This window comes from Aegilops tauschii, chromosome 7 (assembly GCF_002575655.3).
Source record: "Aegilops tauschii subsp. strangulata cultivar AL8/78 chromosome 7, Aet v6.0, whole genome shotgun sequence".
Lineage (NCBI taxonomy): Eukaryota > Viridiplantae > Streptophyta > Magnoliopsida > Poales > Poaceae > Aegilops > Aegilops tauschii.
In genome coordinates, this window is record NC_053041.3 from 192,829,230 (window position 1) to 192,847,679 (window position 18,450).

An 18,450-nucleotide genomic window follows, 5' to 3' on the forward strand; every position below is an offset into this window, starting at 1 on the left:
CTTAAGTAGATATGGGTATGTCTACCTAATGAAACACAAGTCTGAAACCTTTGAAAAGTTCAAGGAATTTCAGAGTGAGGTTGAGAATCAACGTGACAGGAGAATAAAATTCTTACGATCAGATCGTGGTGAAGAATATTTAAGTCACGAGTTTGGTGCACACTTAAGGAAATGTGGAATAGTTTCACAACTCACGCCGCCTGGAACACCTCAGAGAAATGGTGTGTCCGAACGTCGTAATCGCACTCTATTGGATATGGTGCGATCTATGATGTCTCTTACCGATTTGCCGCTCTCATTTTGGGGCTATGCTTTAGAAACTGCCGCATTCACTTTAAATAGGGCTCCGTCGAAATCCGTTGAGACGACACCGTATGAATTATGGTTTGGGAAGAAACCTAAGCTGTCGTTTCTAAAAGTTTGGGGATGCGATGCTTATGTCAAGAAACTTCAACCTGAAAAGCTCGAACCCAAGTCGGAAAAATGCGTATTCATAGGATACCCTAAGGAAACTATTGGGTATACCTTCTACCTCAGATCCGAAGGCAAGATCTTCGTTGCCAAGAACGGGTCCTTTCTGGAGAAGGAGTTTCTCTCGAAAGAATTGAGTGGGAGGAAAGTGGAACTTGATGAGGTGATAGTCACCCCTTCCGAACCGGAAAGTAGCGCAGCGGGGGAAAATGTTCCTGTGGTGCCTACACCGACTGGGGAGGAAGTTAATGATGATGATCATGAAGCTTCGGATCAAGTTACTGAACTTCGTAGGTCCACAAGGACACGTTCCGCACCAGAGTGGTACGGAAACCCTGTCCTGGAAATCATGTTGTTAGACAACGGTGAACCTTCGAACTATGAAGAAGCGATGGCGGGCCCGGATTCCGATAAATGGCTAGAAGCCATGAAATCCGAGATAGAATCCATGTATGAAAACAAAGTATGGACTTTGGCTGACTTGCCCGATGAGCGGCGAGCCATAGAAAACAAATGGATCTTTAAGAAGAAGACGGACGCGGATGGTAATGTGACCATCTACAAAGCTTGACTTGTCGCTAAGGGTTATCGACAAGTTCAAGGGGTTGACTACGATGAGACTTTCTCACCCGTAGCGAAGCTGAAGTCCGTCCGAATCATGTTAGCAATTGCCGCATACTATGATTATGAGATATGGCAGATGGACGTCAAAACAGCATTCCTTAATGGCTTCCTTAAGGAAGAGTTGTATATGATGCAGCCGGAAGGTTTTGTCGATCCTAAGAATGCTAACAAAGTATGCAAGCTCCAACGCTCAATCTATGGGCTGGTGCAAGCATCTCGGAGTTGGAACATTCACTTTGATGAGATGATCAAAGCGTTTGGGTTTACACAGACTTATGGAGAAGCCTGTGTTTACAAGAAAGTGAGTGGGAGCTCTGTAGCATTTCTCATATTATATGTGGATGACATATTATTGATGGGAAATGATATAGAATTCTTGGAAAGTATAAAGGCCTATTTGAATAAGTGTTTTTCAATGAAGGACCTTGGAGAAGTTGCTTATATATTAGGCATCAAGATCTATAGAGATAGATCAAGACGCCTCATTGGTCTTTCACAGAGTACATACCTTGACAAGATATTGAAGAAGTTCAATATGGATCAGTCCAAGAAGGGGTTCTTGCATGTATTGCAAGGTGTGCAATTGAGCACGGCTCAATGCCCGACCACGGCAGAAGATATAGAAAAGATGAGTGTCATCCCCTATGCCTCGGCCATAGGGTCTATTATGTATGCCATGCTGTGTACCAGACCTGATGTAAACCTTGCCGTAAGTTTGGTAGGAAGGTACCAAAGTAATCCCGGCATGGAACACTGGACAGTGGTCAAGAATATCCTGAAGTACCTGAAGAGGACTAAGGATATGTTTCTCGTTTATGGAGGTGACGAAGAGCTCGTCGTAAAGGGTTACGTCGACGCTAGCTTCGACACAGATCTGGATGACTCGAAGTCACAAACCGGATACGTGTATATTTTGAATGGAGGAGCAGTAAGCTGGTGCAGTTGCAAGCAAAGCGTCGTGGCGGGATCTACATGTGAAGCGGAGTACATGGCAGCCTCGGAGGCAGCACAGGAAGCAGTCTTGATGAAGGAGTTCATTACCGACCTAGGGGTGATTCCCAATGCGTCGGGCCCGATGACTCTCTTCTGTGACAACACTGGAGCCATTGCCCTTGCGAAGGAGCCCAGGTTTCATAGGAAGACCAGGCATATCAAGCGTCGCTTCAACTCCATTCGTGAAAGTGTTCAAAATGGAGACATAGATATTTGTAAAGTACATACGGACCTGAATGTAGCAGATCCGTTGACTAAACCTCTCCCTAGAGCAAAACATGATCAACACCAGGACGCAATGGGTGTTCGATTCATCACAATGTAACTAGATTATTGACTCTAGTGCAAGTGGGAGACTGTTGGAAATATGCCCTAGAGGCAATAATAAATGGTTATTATTATATTTCTTTGTTCATGGTAATTGTCTATTATTCATGCTATAATTGTATTGTCCGGAAATCGTAATACATGTGTGAATACATAGACCACAACGTGTCCCTAGTAAGCCTCTAGTTGACTAGCTCGTTGATCAACAGATAGTCATGGTTTCCTGACTATGGACATTGGATGTCATTGATAACGGGATCACATCATTAGGAGAATGATGTGATGGACAAGACCCAATCCTAAGCATAGCATAAAAGATCGTGTAGTTTCGTTTGCTAGAGCTTTTCCAATGTCAAGTATCTTTTCCTTAGACCATGAGATCGTGCAACTCCCGGATACCGTAGGAGTGCTTTGGGTGTGCCAAACGTCACAACGTAACTGGGTGACTATAAAGGTGCACTACGGGTATCTCCGAAAGTGTCTGTTGGGTTGGCACGGATCGAGACTGGGATTTGTCACTCCGTGTGACGGAGAGGTATCTCTGGGCCCACTCGGTAATGCATCATCATAATGAGCTCTATGTGACTAAGGCGTTAGTCACGGGATCATGCATTGCGGTACGAGTAAAGAGACTTGCCGGTAACGAGATTGAACAAGGTATTGGCATACCGACGATCGAATCTCGGGCAAGTAACATACCGATTGACAAAGGGAATTGCATACGGGATTGATTGAATCCTCGACACCGTGGTTCATCCGATGAGATCATCGTGGAACATGTGGGAGCCAACATGGGTATCCAGATCCCGCTGTTGGTTATTGACCGGAGAGGCGTCTCGGTCATGTCTGCATGTCTCCCGAACCCGTAGGGTCTACACACTTAAGGTTCGGTGACGCTAGGGTTGTAGAGATATGTGTATGCGGAAACCCGAAAGTTGTTCGGAGTCCCGGATGAGATCCCGGATGTCACGAGAGGTTCCGGAATGGTCCGGAGGTGAAGAATTATATATAGGAAGTCAAGTTTCGGCCACCGGGAAAGTTTCAGGGGTTACCGGTATTGTACCGGGACCACCGGAAGGGTCCCGGGGGTCCACCGGATGGGGCCACCTATCCCGGAGGGCCCCGTGGGCTGAAGTGGGAAGGGAACCAGCCCCTAGTGGGCTGGGAGCCCCCCCATGGGCCTCCCCCCATGCGCCTAGGGTTGGGAACCCTAGGGTGGGGGGGCTTCCCACTTGCCTGGGGGGGCAAGGCACCCCCTTCCCCCCTTTGGCCGCCGCCCCCCCTTGAGATCCCATCTCCAGGGCCGGCGCCCCCCCAGGGGGCCTATATAAAGGGGGGGAGGGAGGGCAGAAACCTACAACCTTGGGCGCCTCCCTCCTCCCCTGCAACACCTCTCTCTCTCTCTCGCAGAAGCTCGGCGAAGCCCTGCCGGAGACCCGCTACATCCACCACCACGCCGTCGTGCTGCTAGATCTCCATCAACCTCTTCTTTCCCCTTGCTGGATCAAGAAGGAGGAGACATCGCTGCACCGTACGTGTGTTGAACGCGGAGGTGCCGTCCGTTCGGCACTCGGTCATCGGTGATTTGGATCACGGCGAGTACGACTCCGTCATCCACGTTCATTGGAACACTTCCGCTCGCGATCTACAAGGGTATGTAGATGCACTCCCTTCCCCTCGTTGCTAGTATACTCCATAGATGCATCTTGGTGAGCGTAGGAAAATTTTAAAATTATGCTACGATTCCCAACATTGCGACCTACGCAAAAACAAAAGTTGTAGCTAAGGTTACTCTAGTTTTTTCTATCTTCATATGAATCGCAAAATGGTCATATTATTTTATGAAAATTATAAGGGTAAGTTTATACCTAATACTTACGTATGATTTTTTCTATGCTCTCTGATCCATATTAAATGTCGCTAGTACTAAACCAGCAACAATTAATATAGTAATATTTTTACGAAAATGTTATTGATCGGCCGTTCCTACGAAGGGTTTTCTCACACGAATCTCAACGCATTAGCTCGAAAGACCATTGGGAGGGAATGCCTAGACAAAACACAACCTGAGGGAATGATCTTCGTCAGGGATCTTAGCGTCATGGCAATTTCTATGTGAAACATGGCAGTTCTTCTTATGCAACAATGGCAAACACCTAAAGACATGTGTGTCAATTTGTCTTCTGCGGCATGGCAATTCTCCATGGTATGGCATGAAAAATTCTCCTTTTTGCAACATGACAAATCATGGACATTTGTGGCAACTTTTTTATGTTGTAGGATGGTATTTTATTTCCATGTGTGAATCTCTGATACACACGATAATTTACTTGGTTGCGGCATGGCAAATTCCTGACAATTTACTCGATTGCAGCATAGCAAATTCCTGACAATTCTTTTTGCTAGCATGGCATTTTTTTAATTTTCAACATGACAAATAACACATCTTGCAAGGAACTTTTGTTCGCTCAAGAGACTTCCGTGAGAGAACGTATGCGCGTTGTTGACGTTATATTTTTATAAGCTTGAAAAATACAAGTTTAACTAAGTTTTAAAAGTGAGCTCATATGTACCGTGCCACGTCTATCATTTCTACTCCCTCGGTTCCAAAATATTTGAAGTTCTAGTTTTGTTCTAAGTCAAAAAAAAAAGGTTTTGGCCAGAACTACCGAAAAATATACCAACATCTACAACACACAAATAGAGCCAAAAAAAGAAACTATGGACATTTGCAACAAAATAAAACTCTTTAGAAAGAACATAAAGCCCACAAAAATATCTGACTAGCTATTTTATTCGCTTATCTGCTTACTAAATCCTAATCCCCTCCCCTCGTCTTCTCCCCCACAAAAGCAAACGCGCTGCTCCACTCCGAGCCGCGGCCATGGAGCTCGCCACCGCGGCCGTCGTCTCCACAGCCTCCATCCACCCTGGCCGCAGCCATTTCTCAAACCCACGCGTAGCCTCCTGGTCTAGTTCCTCGTCGCCGTCCTCCTCTCGGTCCCTGTCCACCTCCGCCTCCACCTCGCGGTCCCAGAGGCGTCGACTCCCCGTCGCCTCGGCCGCCGTAGAGCTCCGCGAGGCCGCCGCAGGTGGTGGAGACTCCGTCCGCGTCATCGAGACGCCGCAGCCCAACTCCAGTGTTAGCCCCGACTCTGCTCAATTAACTGCCTCTCTAGTTGTATATGAGTTGGAGAGCCGCGTAATTCTGTAATGTGGAATGTTGTCTTAGTTTCTGTGCGATGAGTGGAGTAGATTAGGGGCTAAACTGATGAACTGATGCTTGATTCTAATGGTCATGGTGTGCTGCTTTGCAGGTTAAGTTCAGCGTGGAGGTGCCTCCCTCGATATGCCAGGAGTGCTACCAAACAACTCTTCTGGAGTACTCAAAGCGTTTCAAGGTACCATTTCTGTGCTAAAACCTGTATCAAATTTTACAATCAGTTGATCATAGCTAAATCACTAAGACCAGACGGTTCGGAAGTGGGAAAAGAGATAATTCTACATGGTGTCTGTGATGCTGCTCTATATGTTCTACAGTTTTATATTGTATGCCCCTGCTATTCCTTCTTATCAGGTTCCTGGATTTCGGCCTGGAAAGATAGTTCCAGAAAATGTACTTTTAAACTACGTTGGACCGCAACATGTACGGGCTGCTACAGTTGAAGCTATCTTAAGACACACACTTCCTCAAGCATTGTCCTCGGTATGAATTTCTCCCCAGTCCTATTTTACAAAGCAATACCCTGATATTTAACATGATGGATTCTTTGTTTCAGCCATTCATGGCAAGCAAAATTAGTTCTGGTAACCTGTATTTGTCTTGCATCATTATTATCAGAGTGATGATATAGTTGAAAATTTTGAAGTAGAGATTACCATTTCATATGAACTGAACGGGCGGATCATCAGAGATGAAGCACCGTTTAACATTTTCGGCGGATATTTTGCTGAGAACATTTCTCACTGCAGATCCCTTCTCTGATGATTCAATCTCTTATACTATATATGCTTTGTTATACTTAATATTACATCTGCTCAGCTGATATCGTCATCTTTTTTTATAGGTAGAAGAGAGGGCATTAGAAGATTCTGTGCGCATTCTCACTAAGTTTGATGATATGAACGAGGCTTTCTCACTTGACCATGTCTTTAGGTAGACAGTTACTACCATCTTGGTCTCCTGCTTATTTCATTATCTGAACTTTAAAATTGTTGTTTTGATCATATATTTTTTCTTTATACCAATTTTTGCTCAGATATGATGTTGCTGTGGATGTTGTTCCTGAAGTCCGTTGGTTATCTGAAGACAAATATAAGAACCTCAAAGTGGTTATTGAAATAGATGAAATTGTTGATGCAGAAAAGGCAGCCGAGTTAGAGCTTAAGCGTCGCCGTAAATCTCTCGGGCTGCTTCGAATAGTACCTGACAGAGGCCTACAGGTGATTTCTTACAGTTGCTCTAGTATGTAAATGTGATATTAATATGCCGTGAAACCTTTACTGTGTGTTAGCTTTAGTTTATTCAGGACTCTCATTTCCCCTGTGAAGTAATCGGCAAAGTTTTGCAGAAATCGGCTAAATTTCTAGTAGTATCTGACAAAGTGACAAACTATTCTTCTTATTCCATATATTTGTGTCTTCTTGATTCTATGGTCTGGAGTCTTACAATGCCCACACTAACTTATATATAGTACCCCTGTATTTGCTAGTGCCTGCATTATAGCTCAGGGCTGTTATGGCTGATAAAGTGATTATTGTCTGGTTCTCAAAGGAAAATTGAGCCTGATTGTACTGCCTGAGCAAAACAGTTCCAGGAGCTTCTTGATGTTACACCATGTACCTTTTATATCTATAGATGTTTCCACTAGTTGTAGCATTATGATAGCTCAGCAACTTGTACTGATGGTCTGATAGTTGAATAAGTCAGCAACGTCATATGGCATCTACCGAAATTCAAAAATAACGACGATAATGGGGGCAATAGCAAATGTGCCAACAGCGATGGTTCAGTCCAATGAACACAAGTGCTAGTCGAGGATGAACATTAATCTTGCTAAGATCCTCCCAGATCAGAGTCAGTGGCAACGAATGCTCATTGAATCTCATGAAGATGAGATGAGACCATGAGGTTGGGAGTCAATACGATCTATATCTACACAGATTTTAAACAGGGTGGTAATCTGGTCATTTCGAAGCAGATCTCATTGTTCTGCATTTGCCGATTCTGGCAAAGAAGGTGGCGAGGCTTGGATGACTACAGCTATAGAGATTCCCCTACTAGCATGTCAACTTAGGAAAAAAAGAATTATTCACAAATATGCATCTTATTCCAGTTGAAATAGTTATATACAAAAGAGAGTTATGGACCTAGCAGAAATGTTGACCACAGCCAAGTCATCATGTACATATATACCCTTAACAGTTTCCTTGTCAGTGTCAAGCAGCATTATGACTAAAAAACAGCATTATGATTTTCATAGTAAATGAAGGATGTATGAACTACGTGGCTTGCTTGTTTGGATTTGGCATCTTAGATTAATCCTATTTCATGGTAAGTATCAGTAACGTTGTTATGTTGTAATAGCATCCTCTTTTGGACCATGTAGGTAGGTGATCTAGTGGTACTGGATATATTGGCTGAAACTATAACGACTGACGGCTCTAAAGGTGAAAAAATTCCATCAGCTGAGAGTACAGGTTTGTTTGTTTTTGCACAACTGCATTCTATTTTATTTCACAACTTCATTGTTTGCCTATTATGATAATATGCTGTTATATATTTAAAAAAAATTCCCAAATTTTTCTGGCTTTATACGCCTTTTGATTGCAACTGACTAATGTAGTGATGTGATTCTCAAGTCTACATATCCTCAGAATTCTCTTTTGTATACCAGAATACCAGATAAGATAGAATGCACACTATTGCTTTCATTCTATCTTGTGATGCACGTCTGCTATGATTACAGGGTTCCACTTGGACACTGAGGAAAATACTAATCTTGTTCCTGGATTTCTGGGTTCACTCATTGGGATTCGTCCTGGTGAGACTAGAACTTTTCCTATTCAGTTCCCTGAGTCGTTTGAGCAGGAAACTCTACAAGGTGTCCGTGCCCAGTTTACTGTGAGTATCACTTCCTAAAGACCGAGATGTATATACCTGTGTACTCCACTCTTACTACCAATTAGTAATCACATTATATTGTGCCTATATCACACGGAAGTCATTACACTTAGGAATTACTTTTACCGTCACATCTGTTAGTATGATTTTCATGTGGGAAATATAGATGCACGTGTATATTAGTCCTGTTTGACTGCACACAAACTACAGTGACACAGTTTTTTATTCTATATCTATAGCTAGTGCTGGAGTTTTCATTCCCATTTTGACTGTATTATGTAGGTTGTCTGTAAAGAACTCTTCTTCAGAGAGTTGCCAGAATTGGATGATTCGCTTGCCGCAAAGCTCCTTCCAGGATGCAATACCATCGATGAGGTTTCTATTCTACCGCTGTAGTATATATTTCACTTGGTAGTTAATAATAGGCAGTGAAATCAACATCACAGGATATGTACCTGTTGAACCTGTTCTCTTTTTGGAAAATTACTCCCGATAGATCATAGTTCGCAGTTCACCCTGAGAAATATTAGCTGTAAACTGTGATCATCATACGATACGATGGTCAATCAATTTTTTGAACTGTTTTGAAATCATACCTTCTGACTGAAATAGGTTAAAGAACGAATTTTGGAAAGATGTAAAGAAGTGGAGAAGACGGCTATAGAACAAGCAACAGATAATGCAATCCTCGATCAACTGGGAAAGGTTGTGGGCTTGCTTCTGAAATAGTCAATTCCGTATTATTATTTTTGCAGAGAGATCATCCATATGTTACCTTTGGTTCCATTATCAAATTCCTCTTCACATTCTCTCCAAGATTGCATAAGCTTGCATTAATGTTTCCATTGGTTTGTGTAGTTGGTAGACGTTGATGTTCCACGTTCCTTGTTTCAAGAACAAGGTCAACAGTTGTATGGAGCGAAACTTCTCCAACTTCAGGTACTGAACAAGCAGTCTAACACTAGGTTAGCTTTTATATATTGCTTTCTCAATGTATTTATTGGTTCCTTCAGGCAGAAAGGAAGCTTGACAAAGACCAACTAGCATCCCTTTCAAGTGAAAAGTCGGTACAGGAGTACCTAAAGGGTGAGAGGGAGAACATTACTAGGATCATTAAGCAAATGTTGGTTGTTGGTGAAATATTCAAGGCCGAAAATTTGCAGGTAAATAACATGATTGTTCTTCATTTGTCATTCGAGTGATTGAACCTCTACTTCTGACTTCTGGTCCACACATTTTTCTTATGCATGCATTAACAACATATCATCCTGCAGTACTCGACAGACCAGCTCGTCAAGGAAGTTGAGAACTCTATAGAAGAGTTCAAACGCTATAATCAAGACTACGACGAGGGGAACATCAAGCAGCAGGTTCTTAACTGTTCTTTTTTTTTCTTCTGATATTTTCAGTGCTGGATTCCTTCAGTTTGCTGTGGTCTGGCAACACCCTTTTGATCTTAATGCGACAATTTTTTGCTACTAAAATATACGTGTAGATGATAGTTAAATCCCCACAGAAAAAAGATGACAGTTAAACAACTATGCCTAGTAGTATTAAGTGAACCAAGAGAATGCCAAGGAAATTATCTCCCTACCTCTTCTTGTTCCCATGGCTGGAAAATCTCATTCTTTGTCTGCTGTGGGACTAAAAACCATGCAGGTTCAGGATGTTCTGGAGGCTGCCAAGGTGCTCGAGTGGCTCAAGGAGAACTGCACGATCGAGTACATCAAAAAATGAGCGCGACGCTAGATGCTCTGTCAGTTTTCAAGGATGGCAGGCGTGCAAACTCTCTCTGCCCCTACCTTGGTTTTGCAGACAGAAGGGTTTGCCTTGTTTATAGCACAAGAGAGAAGTATCGTTTACATGTAGATGTCAAGTTTGCTCTATACATACCGAAAGTGTTACTCTAGTCCCGAGCTCAAATATCATAAACAGCATACTATATTGTGTGAGGAGTGGACATCCAAATACTGTTTTTTTTCTTTACAGCATTAAATATCCATTTTTGCCAAGACATAGCCAAGTTCGTCCTGACAAGCATGCAATGGCGATAGTCCGCACAAATCCTTTGGATCTGATTATTCATGTGCAATCCTGAACCGGTCGATTGAGTTGGTGCCATGGCCATGCTCTCTCCGGGAGTTCATGAACTCAGTGACGGTGAAAGCCCGGTAACGCTGCTGCTTTCCCGCCGTCAAGAGCTCCGGGAGGGGCCCAAACAAGTCGGATTCCTGGCGCTTCGCAGGATTAAAGAAGAGTGCAATGGACACCCTGGCATCTTGACCAGACCTGATCACCACCCTGTGCTCCACGCTCGCGTACTCATCATTTGAAACCACCTGAATTTTTTTCTATCCGCAAGTAAATCATCGTGGTGGTAGATTGGTAGCAGTTCACTTCTACAGAGCTGGAGGGACGACGCACCTTGAGCACGTCCCCGATGTTGACCAGAAGCGCGCCGGGCACCGGCGGCACGTCGGCCCACCGTCCGTCGTGGAGGCGCACCTGAAGCCCTCCGACGCCGTCTTGTGCCAGGACGGTGAAGAGGCTGGGGTCTGTGTGCTCCGGGCACGGCGGGTAATAGTGGCACGCCATCAGCACGCCTTCCACCTGCATCGCCCTCTCCAGCCGCCCCGCGCCGACGCCGAGCGCCTCCGACAGCAGCCCGGCCATCTTCTTCCCGAGCTCCGTCATGAGCAGCTGGTACTTGAGCAGCGCGTCCCGGCAAGCCGGCGGCAGATGGGCGAGGTCGGGCGCCGGAGGGGGGCCGAAGCGGACCTGGAGCGTGTCGCGCCAGGGGAGGAGAGGACCGGCGGAATTTTTGCCGGGCTGGATGGGGATGGTGGAGTAGGTGACGCTCCCGACGGACGCGGGCGTGTAGAACGCCGAACGGACGGTGAGGGGCAGCTCGTGGAAGGCCCGGACGGCGGACACCGCGGAGTCGACGGCGGCGGCGTCGACGCCGTGGTTGGTGACATGGAAGAAGCCGCACGAGCGCGCGGCGGCGCGGATGAGCGGCAGGCTGGATGAGGGCGGGACTGCGAGGTCAACGCTTGGGATGGTGAAGAGGATCTCCTTCTCGAATGGCGGTGGGGAGGGGCTGCCTGTGCCGGGTGCGAGGAAGAGCGGCGGCACGGAGGTGATGCCGGACTCGACGAGGCCGCGGACGCCGGCACGGGCCGCCTGGAACTCGGCCAGCGCGACCGCGGTGTCGTAGTCGTCGGCTGCTGCCATCTTTTGTTGGGAGAAATACAATTGTGTTTGCCGGGCGAACTGCGTTTGTTCGGCTTTGTTGCCAACCTTGGCCGGCGTTTTTCTCTCGCGTGGGATTTAGAAAAGAACCAAGGCTGCATTAGTTACTCTCTCGGGATTCTCCCACAATTCGACCCTTACCTCTTACCTAGTTTCTCCCAAAAAAATTGGGCTCAATTTGTTTTATAATCCTATCTAATTAGACCATAACTATTTACTCAACATATAAATTTGCTAAGATCTACAACATCAAATACACGTAGTATGAAAACATATTTCATAAAGAACGGTTATGCTATATCTCATGTGCCTGGAAATTGTCTTCGTATCAGCCACTTTTTCTAGTTCATCCGAAGAGGCAGCTCCACTATCTATCTTAGAAGAATCCATTGCCTCACTATCTATCTTACGGGGAAGCCATTGCTTCATTATCTATCCTTAGGGGTGGGGTGCAGGGGATCACCGGAGTTCTTCAATGGTGTGGCGGGGCTTAGAGGGATGGCCGAGGCGACGACCAGCTACAGGGGTGGGAGGAGGTTGAGGGGAGGGAAGGGGGACAAGGTGGTGCGCGGTAGCGCCCGTTGACGGTGTCTTGGACTAGGGGGTACTCACCACGTCGTCTCCCAATCAGCTGGATCGGGCCGAGGACCCCCATGGCGGTTCACTCATGGGCCACTTCGGGCAGCCCTTGCCGCACACGAGGAAGATTCCATAAGACTTGGTGATCAAGACAAGGACTCCTCTCCACCAATGTATTCGACTAGGACTCTTGTTATCCTAGGCCTCTGGTGCATTATATAAGCCAGGGCCAGGCTAGTCGATAGAGAATTATGACATTATTCATCATACCCTTAGGTTTAGACCACAACATATGATCTCGAGGTAGATCAACTCTGTAATCATACACATCGAATATAATCGAGCAGGAGTAGGGTTTTACCTCTTAGAGAGGGCCCAAACCTGAGTAAACACCGTGTCCCTCGTTTCCTGTTACCCATCGATCCTAAGACACACAGCTCGGGACCCCCTAACCGAGATCTGCCGGTTTTGACACCGACAATGGTGCTTTCATTGAGAGTTCCGCTGTGAGATCAATGAAGGATCGATGGCTCGTCTGCAGATTAACTGCGACGTCGGCATCTTCATCACCGGCTCGATTGGTCACCTTGGCTCAACCGAGGATTGCACTCCGCGTCAGATTGTCATGTTCGGACAATGACTTTCGTCAACATCAACTCCGGTCTCTCTCAAGATCATGGAGGAATCATTCATGGAGCCCCGGGGCTCAATGTCAACATTGCCCTTGAGCGACCGTGCTGTGATTCTGGACAGCGAACTTGTATCCGCCGCCACCGCCTCCTCGAGTGTCGTTTTAACGATTGCTTCGGTGGAATTGTGCGGAATTAAGTCTACAACAACCATGCAAAATTTCGTCGAGTTCCGATGGAGGAATCTCCGGCAATCTACGATATACCGGAGCCCTGTCAAATCTAGACGGGAATCTGGACAAGTTTAGGGCGTGGTCTCCAGAGCCCAGCTCGGAAGTCCTTTGGAAGATCCAACCGTTCATCTGCTGCTGAATTCCCATATCTACCACCCCTCAAAATTTCAGCTCGATCCGACGGTTCAAACTCCAGGAACCTTCCGATGAGTGGACCAATTTTCTGATCTGTTTTCTGCGCGAATACGGATCCGACCCGAATTCATATTTCTTTATGAAGGTGATATTGGACAACCTTTTTAAAGAAAAATTTCTTCTAGGGTATTGTGCGTTGTTCTTAACACATGCCCATAAAATTTTAAACCTTCTCTGATGTACTCTTCACCATCACGCTGGTGTCAAACCAGTCCGGTAACATTGCTCCACAGCTGCCGACCTGCGCTAGACACGTCGTCGCTTTGTTGAGCCGAGTTCAGCTTCTTCGGATCATCATCTCGGCGAGCCGAACAAGATTTTGGTATCGTGAAGGATAAATCATCACCAACATCGCCGCCCCACGGATTACACGGAGCGGGCACACCGGCATCGACGCACGGTCACTTCATCAAGCCAACGTTGACGGCGTCACAAGTCACGACCTGCGTCGGCATGGCCGCACTATTGCTTCTTCAAGCTGATGTCCATCACGCCGAACTGCTTCAACACCTCGGCTGACATGGCAGCTGCAACGTCTCCTTACCGACCCGCTCCGTCACCTCGGCCTAGACCGGGGGCTTTGCCATCTCTTCATCGACCTACTCCGAAGACTTCGGCGTCACCAGCCGACCAGCTTCGTCACGTTGGCTGGACCAGGGCTTTGCCTCGGCGAGCCAACTTTGTAAGCATCGCCATGCCATCACTTCATCGCCCATCAGGCAATGGGTGTGTGGATTGAGTCCAATTTTGGGAGTAACCTTTCTTCAGATTGCTACAACAGATAAACCAGGTGCTATTAATCCTACTAATTTTTTCTTACTTGTGTTTATTTTTCCCGAGAAATTATTACTCTGGTTTGTTCCATCATCTGTACACAGGTCTGCCAAATGATAGCCGCATTAACGATGGTTGCGTGATGGTTCGGTCAGTTTTCCGTCCGCAGTCCGGCGAACGCCTCATCAGGGACTCGGACCACCCTGTGAATATAGGCTTTGTCACGCCGCCGCCCCGTACCGACATTGGCTTCGACGCCAGGCCACATCTCTTTACAAATATATATTTTTGCTTAAATTAATTATGCGTGGATTATATATATATTATTATTATTTTTTGGACTGCACTATTTTACATGTGTAGGTAATCGACTTCGACTGCGTCACACAGTCACTTCGGCAAGCCGACGTCGTCGTCCCAATCGGCGTACATCGGCTTGCGTGATCACCTTGTTGGTCGAATTGCCATACCGACTTGTTCGGTTGCCTCGGGGACTTCGGCATCGCTGAGAGAGCTCTACCTCATCGAGTGTTCAGCACACGGGCCATATTTCTTTTATTACTCACTTTACATAAATTATTTATTATGCTATGATTTTTTAATTTATTATGATTACTATTATCTCTGGCTTGCACTATTTTTTGTGCACAGGTAAATGATCCGGGTTGGAAGCACTGTCACCTCGGCGTACCGACGTACCATGTCACCTCGGCTGGACCCGGGGCTTCGTCATCACTTCATTAACCCACGCCGGGAACTTCGGCGTCATACTGCCGGCCTGCTCCGTCGCCTCGGACAGACTGGGGGTTCCACCTCGCCACATTGACCGTGCTATGTCGCCACTTCGGAGTGCCGAGCTCTTCGCTCTGCCACCTCGGGACCGGCTTGGGGGCTGGGACCTCGTCCCACCGTAAGCTCGGGCCGTGCATCGACACCGAGCACATTAACCAGCTAAGTCGCTTGCATGCTCAGTTTTTTTATATAACTCTTGTTCGGTTCGACCAAACATTACATTTGTGTTAAAAACTTAGTTTGTCAACAAACGTTGTTTGTTAAAAACACTTCCTTTATCCAAGTTAACTGGGGGCTCTTAAATTTGTATGAGCCGTTCTATAATAATTGTTTCTTCCTAGCCATTGCAAAGTCTTTTTCTATCACTCCTTTTTCGGCCCGAGTGTGTGGTTAGTAGCCGGGGAGCCTAGTTTCTCTCTCAAAGCTGGTCAAGTTCAGTTCGCTAAACTGGCCTAACGAGAAGTATTCCGCCTTCGGGATAGGAGGTTGCAGCCGTAGGCTGACCCGCTTGAAGTCTTGAGATCGGATGTGTCATATTAATGCGCGGCAGAAGCACAAAAATTTCAAGACCAATTTTCGGATTGGCACCAAATGACTTGATTTAGTTCGGACGTCAAGCTTTTACATAAGTTTCTTTTTGGCTTTTCAAGCTTATGGCACTTTTTTAGCTATTTGTATGTTTTTCTTTCAGGAAGCGGGACATCCTCATGACCGAGGTACCCTGCATCCTAGTTCAACTCGGGATATTTTTTCTGACCTACAGCTCGGCATCTTTCCCGCCGCACTACACCTCGGTGTTGACAAAATACACGCCACATCGGGACTAGTTCCCGAGCAGTGCAATGCTAGACGCCTTTAAAGCATTGGCAATATTAATGGGGGGCTGAAACTACAGCCGAACCCACCAAAACCAAGGTACCCCATGGAGTCCTCGGAAAAGCATTCTCGGATATTGCTTTATATGCATCTGTTTCGAATTGTGTCTTCGGTCAACAGTTGGGTTGCCCGGCTCCTGTGCTTGCATCCTACGTTCCGCTTTGTTCGGCTAGGTGTGCAAAGGGGGAACCACTGCGATTGTGCTTCCAGCTCGCATGGTTAAAGCGCCTCAATGGAGAAAGCAGAAAACTGACTGTCACAATAAGCGCAAACTGGTCAGCGATCCGATGACTGTGTTAAACTATAAGATCGATAGAGGTCACCCCGTGTTAAATGACGGGCCGTTCATAACATTGGCCGAAGTGTTTACGGCTTGACCTCGGCTGTCGCCGAACACTAACCGGGGGGTAGTAACTGGCCTCCCAACTTTAAGCTCCTATGACTAGGTGAAAGTTATAAAGCCCGCATATCTGATTGACTCGTTTCCATTAACACAACCGCCTTCGGGCACCGAGACGTCGGCTAAGGGTTGTTTTGTTAGACATGCCACAATGGGTAGTAACATAGACTAGTAACATGCACATGTTACTAGTCTATGTTACTACCTCTATAGTGGGGAGTAACATATGTGTGGTAACATGCAACACTTCATTTATTAGGCTATAGACTCATTTTGCCTTGATATGTGTGATGTTACTCATACTACTAGTAACTAGCTATGTTACCACTTTCCTTCATTTCTTCATTTATTGCTTGTCACATCATCTATTTTATCTAGATATGTGTGATGTTACTACCTATGTTACTCCCATTGTGGGTAGTCTTATTGCGGAAACACCCTGCGTAGCATCTACAAGGGGGTGGAAACCGACGATGGGCCACTTTCAACTGATAAACGGTCGCAACGGAGTAAAAATAAACATATCATCAGCATTTGTATTCAGTATGCAAGCACTGCCTTCCGTAATCATCATTATAAATCCATAAATATGCATCAAATTTGACTTAAGATTTTGGCTAACTGGGTTGCCTGGCTCCTGTGTTTAATCCTACGTTCCCGATTGTTCGGCTAGGGCGTAAAGGGAGCACCTCTATGATTGTTACTACCAGGTCATCTGGATTAGTACCTCAGATTGAGTGAAGCCGAAAGCTAGCTATCTTAAGAATATAATTAGTCGGCAACGACGGAAGTGAAAATTTCGGTTCATTAATACCATAGAGTTCGGGAACTTTCCCCGAACTAAATCCTCAATATTTTCCTCCCACATTGATCGAAGGTGAGGTTTCATGATCATGATTAGCATGACAACCCAAAGAAAGGAACCGATAGCGGGATTATTTTCTTTGGAAGATGTTTCATATCTCTCCGCGTACCTTTGTTTATTAAACCGTATGGCCGGATTGCCTTGTTTTCCATCAATCTTTGCCCTTATAACGGCTTTATAAAGTAGGAAAACACTCCTCGGCTACTGGCCGAAGAGGTTGAAGCCGATGGTCGGTCAACAAAGTTTTATACAATGCGGATCCGAGCATTAATGATGTGAAGTACTTGGATACATAGAGTCATTACACTTAAATTGTGATTTTAATCAGGATATCGATCCTTAATTCGGCCACTCGTGCCCACATTAAGGCTCGGGGGCTAGTGGGCCTCGGGCTTATCATTTACTAATATTAAAAGGGCACATCGATCCCCTGATCTGGTGTTGCCACCCGACCAGTGTCTCGGGGGCTACTGCATTGCCTATTCAATGCAGAAAATTCAAAGTGCTTAGTGTTCGGCTTGACCGAACTATGGGCAAACGCGTCTTCGGACAACAATAGGTACCATCTGGACCTATCCGGCATCAAGCTAATATATTACGGCAACTTCTCAAGACCCTCTCTCAAGGGCCCGTTCGCCGATCACTATTTCCTCTAATATATTACACCGCGTTTCTATTCCTAAGTATGCTGTCGAGCTGGGAATTGATCCTCAGGCTGATTTTACGAATCGACCTGAGTCTCAGGGGCTACTGGGGTCAGCGGTTTGATTTTATCCTTCTGGTGCATCCCGGATATTAGGCCAAACATGCACCTTGAGGGCTACTGGCTATACATCTCGGCGGAGAATACATTGCACAAATCGGAATTAAATTCATAAAATCAGCCCATGGCCGAGGTAGTGCACCACCTTAGATACAGTCTGGCGTTGGTTCTCGACTGCAAAAGATACCTCGGAAGCAGTCCGGCATAAAGCTCGGTTGCAAGTGGCTGCTTCCATAGAGTGCATCTCCGGCATTAAGCTCGTTTGAACCCTTTTTAAATTCTTTCAAGACCGAGGTAATCTATGACACCTCGGATACAGTCCGACGTTGGAGCCTAGATACATTCCAGCGTTGGAGCTCGGAAGTGGTCCGACATTGGTGCTCGGCTTCAAAAGATACCTCGAATGCAGTCCGGCGTTCGAGCTCGGACGCGAGAGGACACCACCGCACGGGAAACACTTCAAACCCGAGGTGGGCGTAAAAATAACAAGGCATTGACAAAGGCCGATAACTTAAAGGGGCTCCTCGGATACCCGACGTGAAAACTCTTCGGA

The 18,450-nt window shown here is 46.1% G+C and overlaps 2 protein-coding genes across 2 annotated transcripts; one reads left to right on the forward strand and one right to left on the reverse strand.

The window, feature by feature from the left end:
- Nucleotides 1-5,214: 5,214 nt before the first annotated feature.
- Nucleotides 5,215-10,551, forward strand: LOC109759708 (trigger factor-like protein TIG, Chloroplastic). The gene is made up of 13 exons (XM_020318538.4): nucleotides 5,215-5,557; nucleotides 5,733-5,816; nucleotides 5,993-6,121; nucleotides 6,483-6,571; nucleotides 6,675-6,858; nucleotides 8,025-8,115; nucleotides 8,385-8,539; nucleotides 8,822-8,914; nucleotides 9,152-9,244; nucleotides 9,398-9,478; nucleotides 9,553-9,702; nucleotides 9,814-9,909; nucleotides 10,199-10,551. The coding sequence occupies exons 1-13, from the start codon at nucleotides 5,300-5,302 to the stop codon at nucleotides 10,274-10,276; spliced, it is 1,581 nt and encodes a 526-aa protein (XP_020174127.1). The 5' UTR covers nucleotides 5,215-5,299; the 3' UTR covers nucleotides 10,277-10,551.
- LOC109759709 (1-aminocyclopropane-1-carboxylate oxidase homolog 1) lies at nucleotides 10,445-11,852 on the reverse strand. The gene is made up of 2 exons (XM_020318539.4): nucleotides 10,964-11,852; nucleotides 10,445-10,878 (listed from the first exon to the last, which is right to left on the reverse strand). The coding sequence occupies exons 1-2, from the start codon at nucleotides 11,771-11,773 to the stop codon at nucleotides 10,618-10,620; spliced, it is 1,071 nt and encodes a 356-aa protein (XP_020174128.1). The 5' UTR covers nucleotides 11,774-11,852; the 3' UTR covers nucleotides 10,445-10,617.
- Between the last annotated feature and the right edge of the window lie 6,598 nt (nucleotides 11,853-18,450).

Bases quoted from the DNA above. Each gene is read 5' to 3' on its own strand.
- LOC109759708 (XM_020318538.4), top strand. From the start codon at position 5,300: ATGGAGCTCGCCACCGCGGCCGTCGTCTCCACAGCCTCCATCCACCCT. The intron at 8,116-8,384 runs GTTTGTTTGTTT...CTATGATTACAG, and splicing joins TCCATCAGCTGAGAGTACAG to GGTTCCACTTGGACACTGAG. The intron at 9,910-10,198 runs GTTCTTAACTGT...AAAACCATGCAG, and splicing joins AGGGGAACATCAAGCAGCAG to GTTCAGGATGTTCTGGAGGC.
- LOC109759709 (XM_020318539.4), bottom strand. From the start codon at position 11,773: ATGGCAGCAGCCGACGACTACGACACCGCGGTCGCGCTGGCCGAGTTC. The intron at 10,879-10,963 runs GTGCGTCGTCCC...AAAAAAATTCAG, and splicing joins ACATCGGGGACGTGCTCAAG to GTGGTTTCAAATGATGAGTA.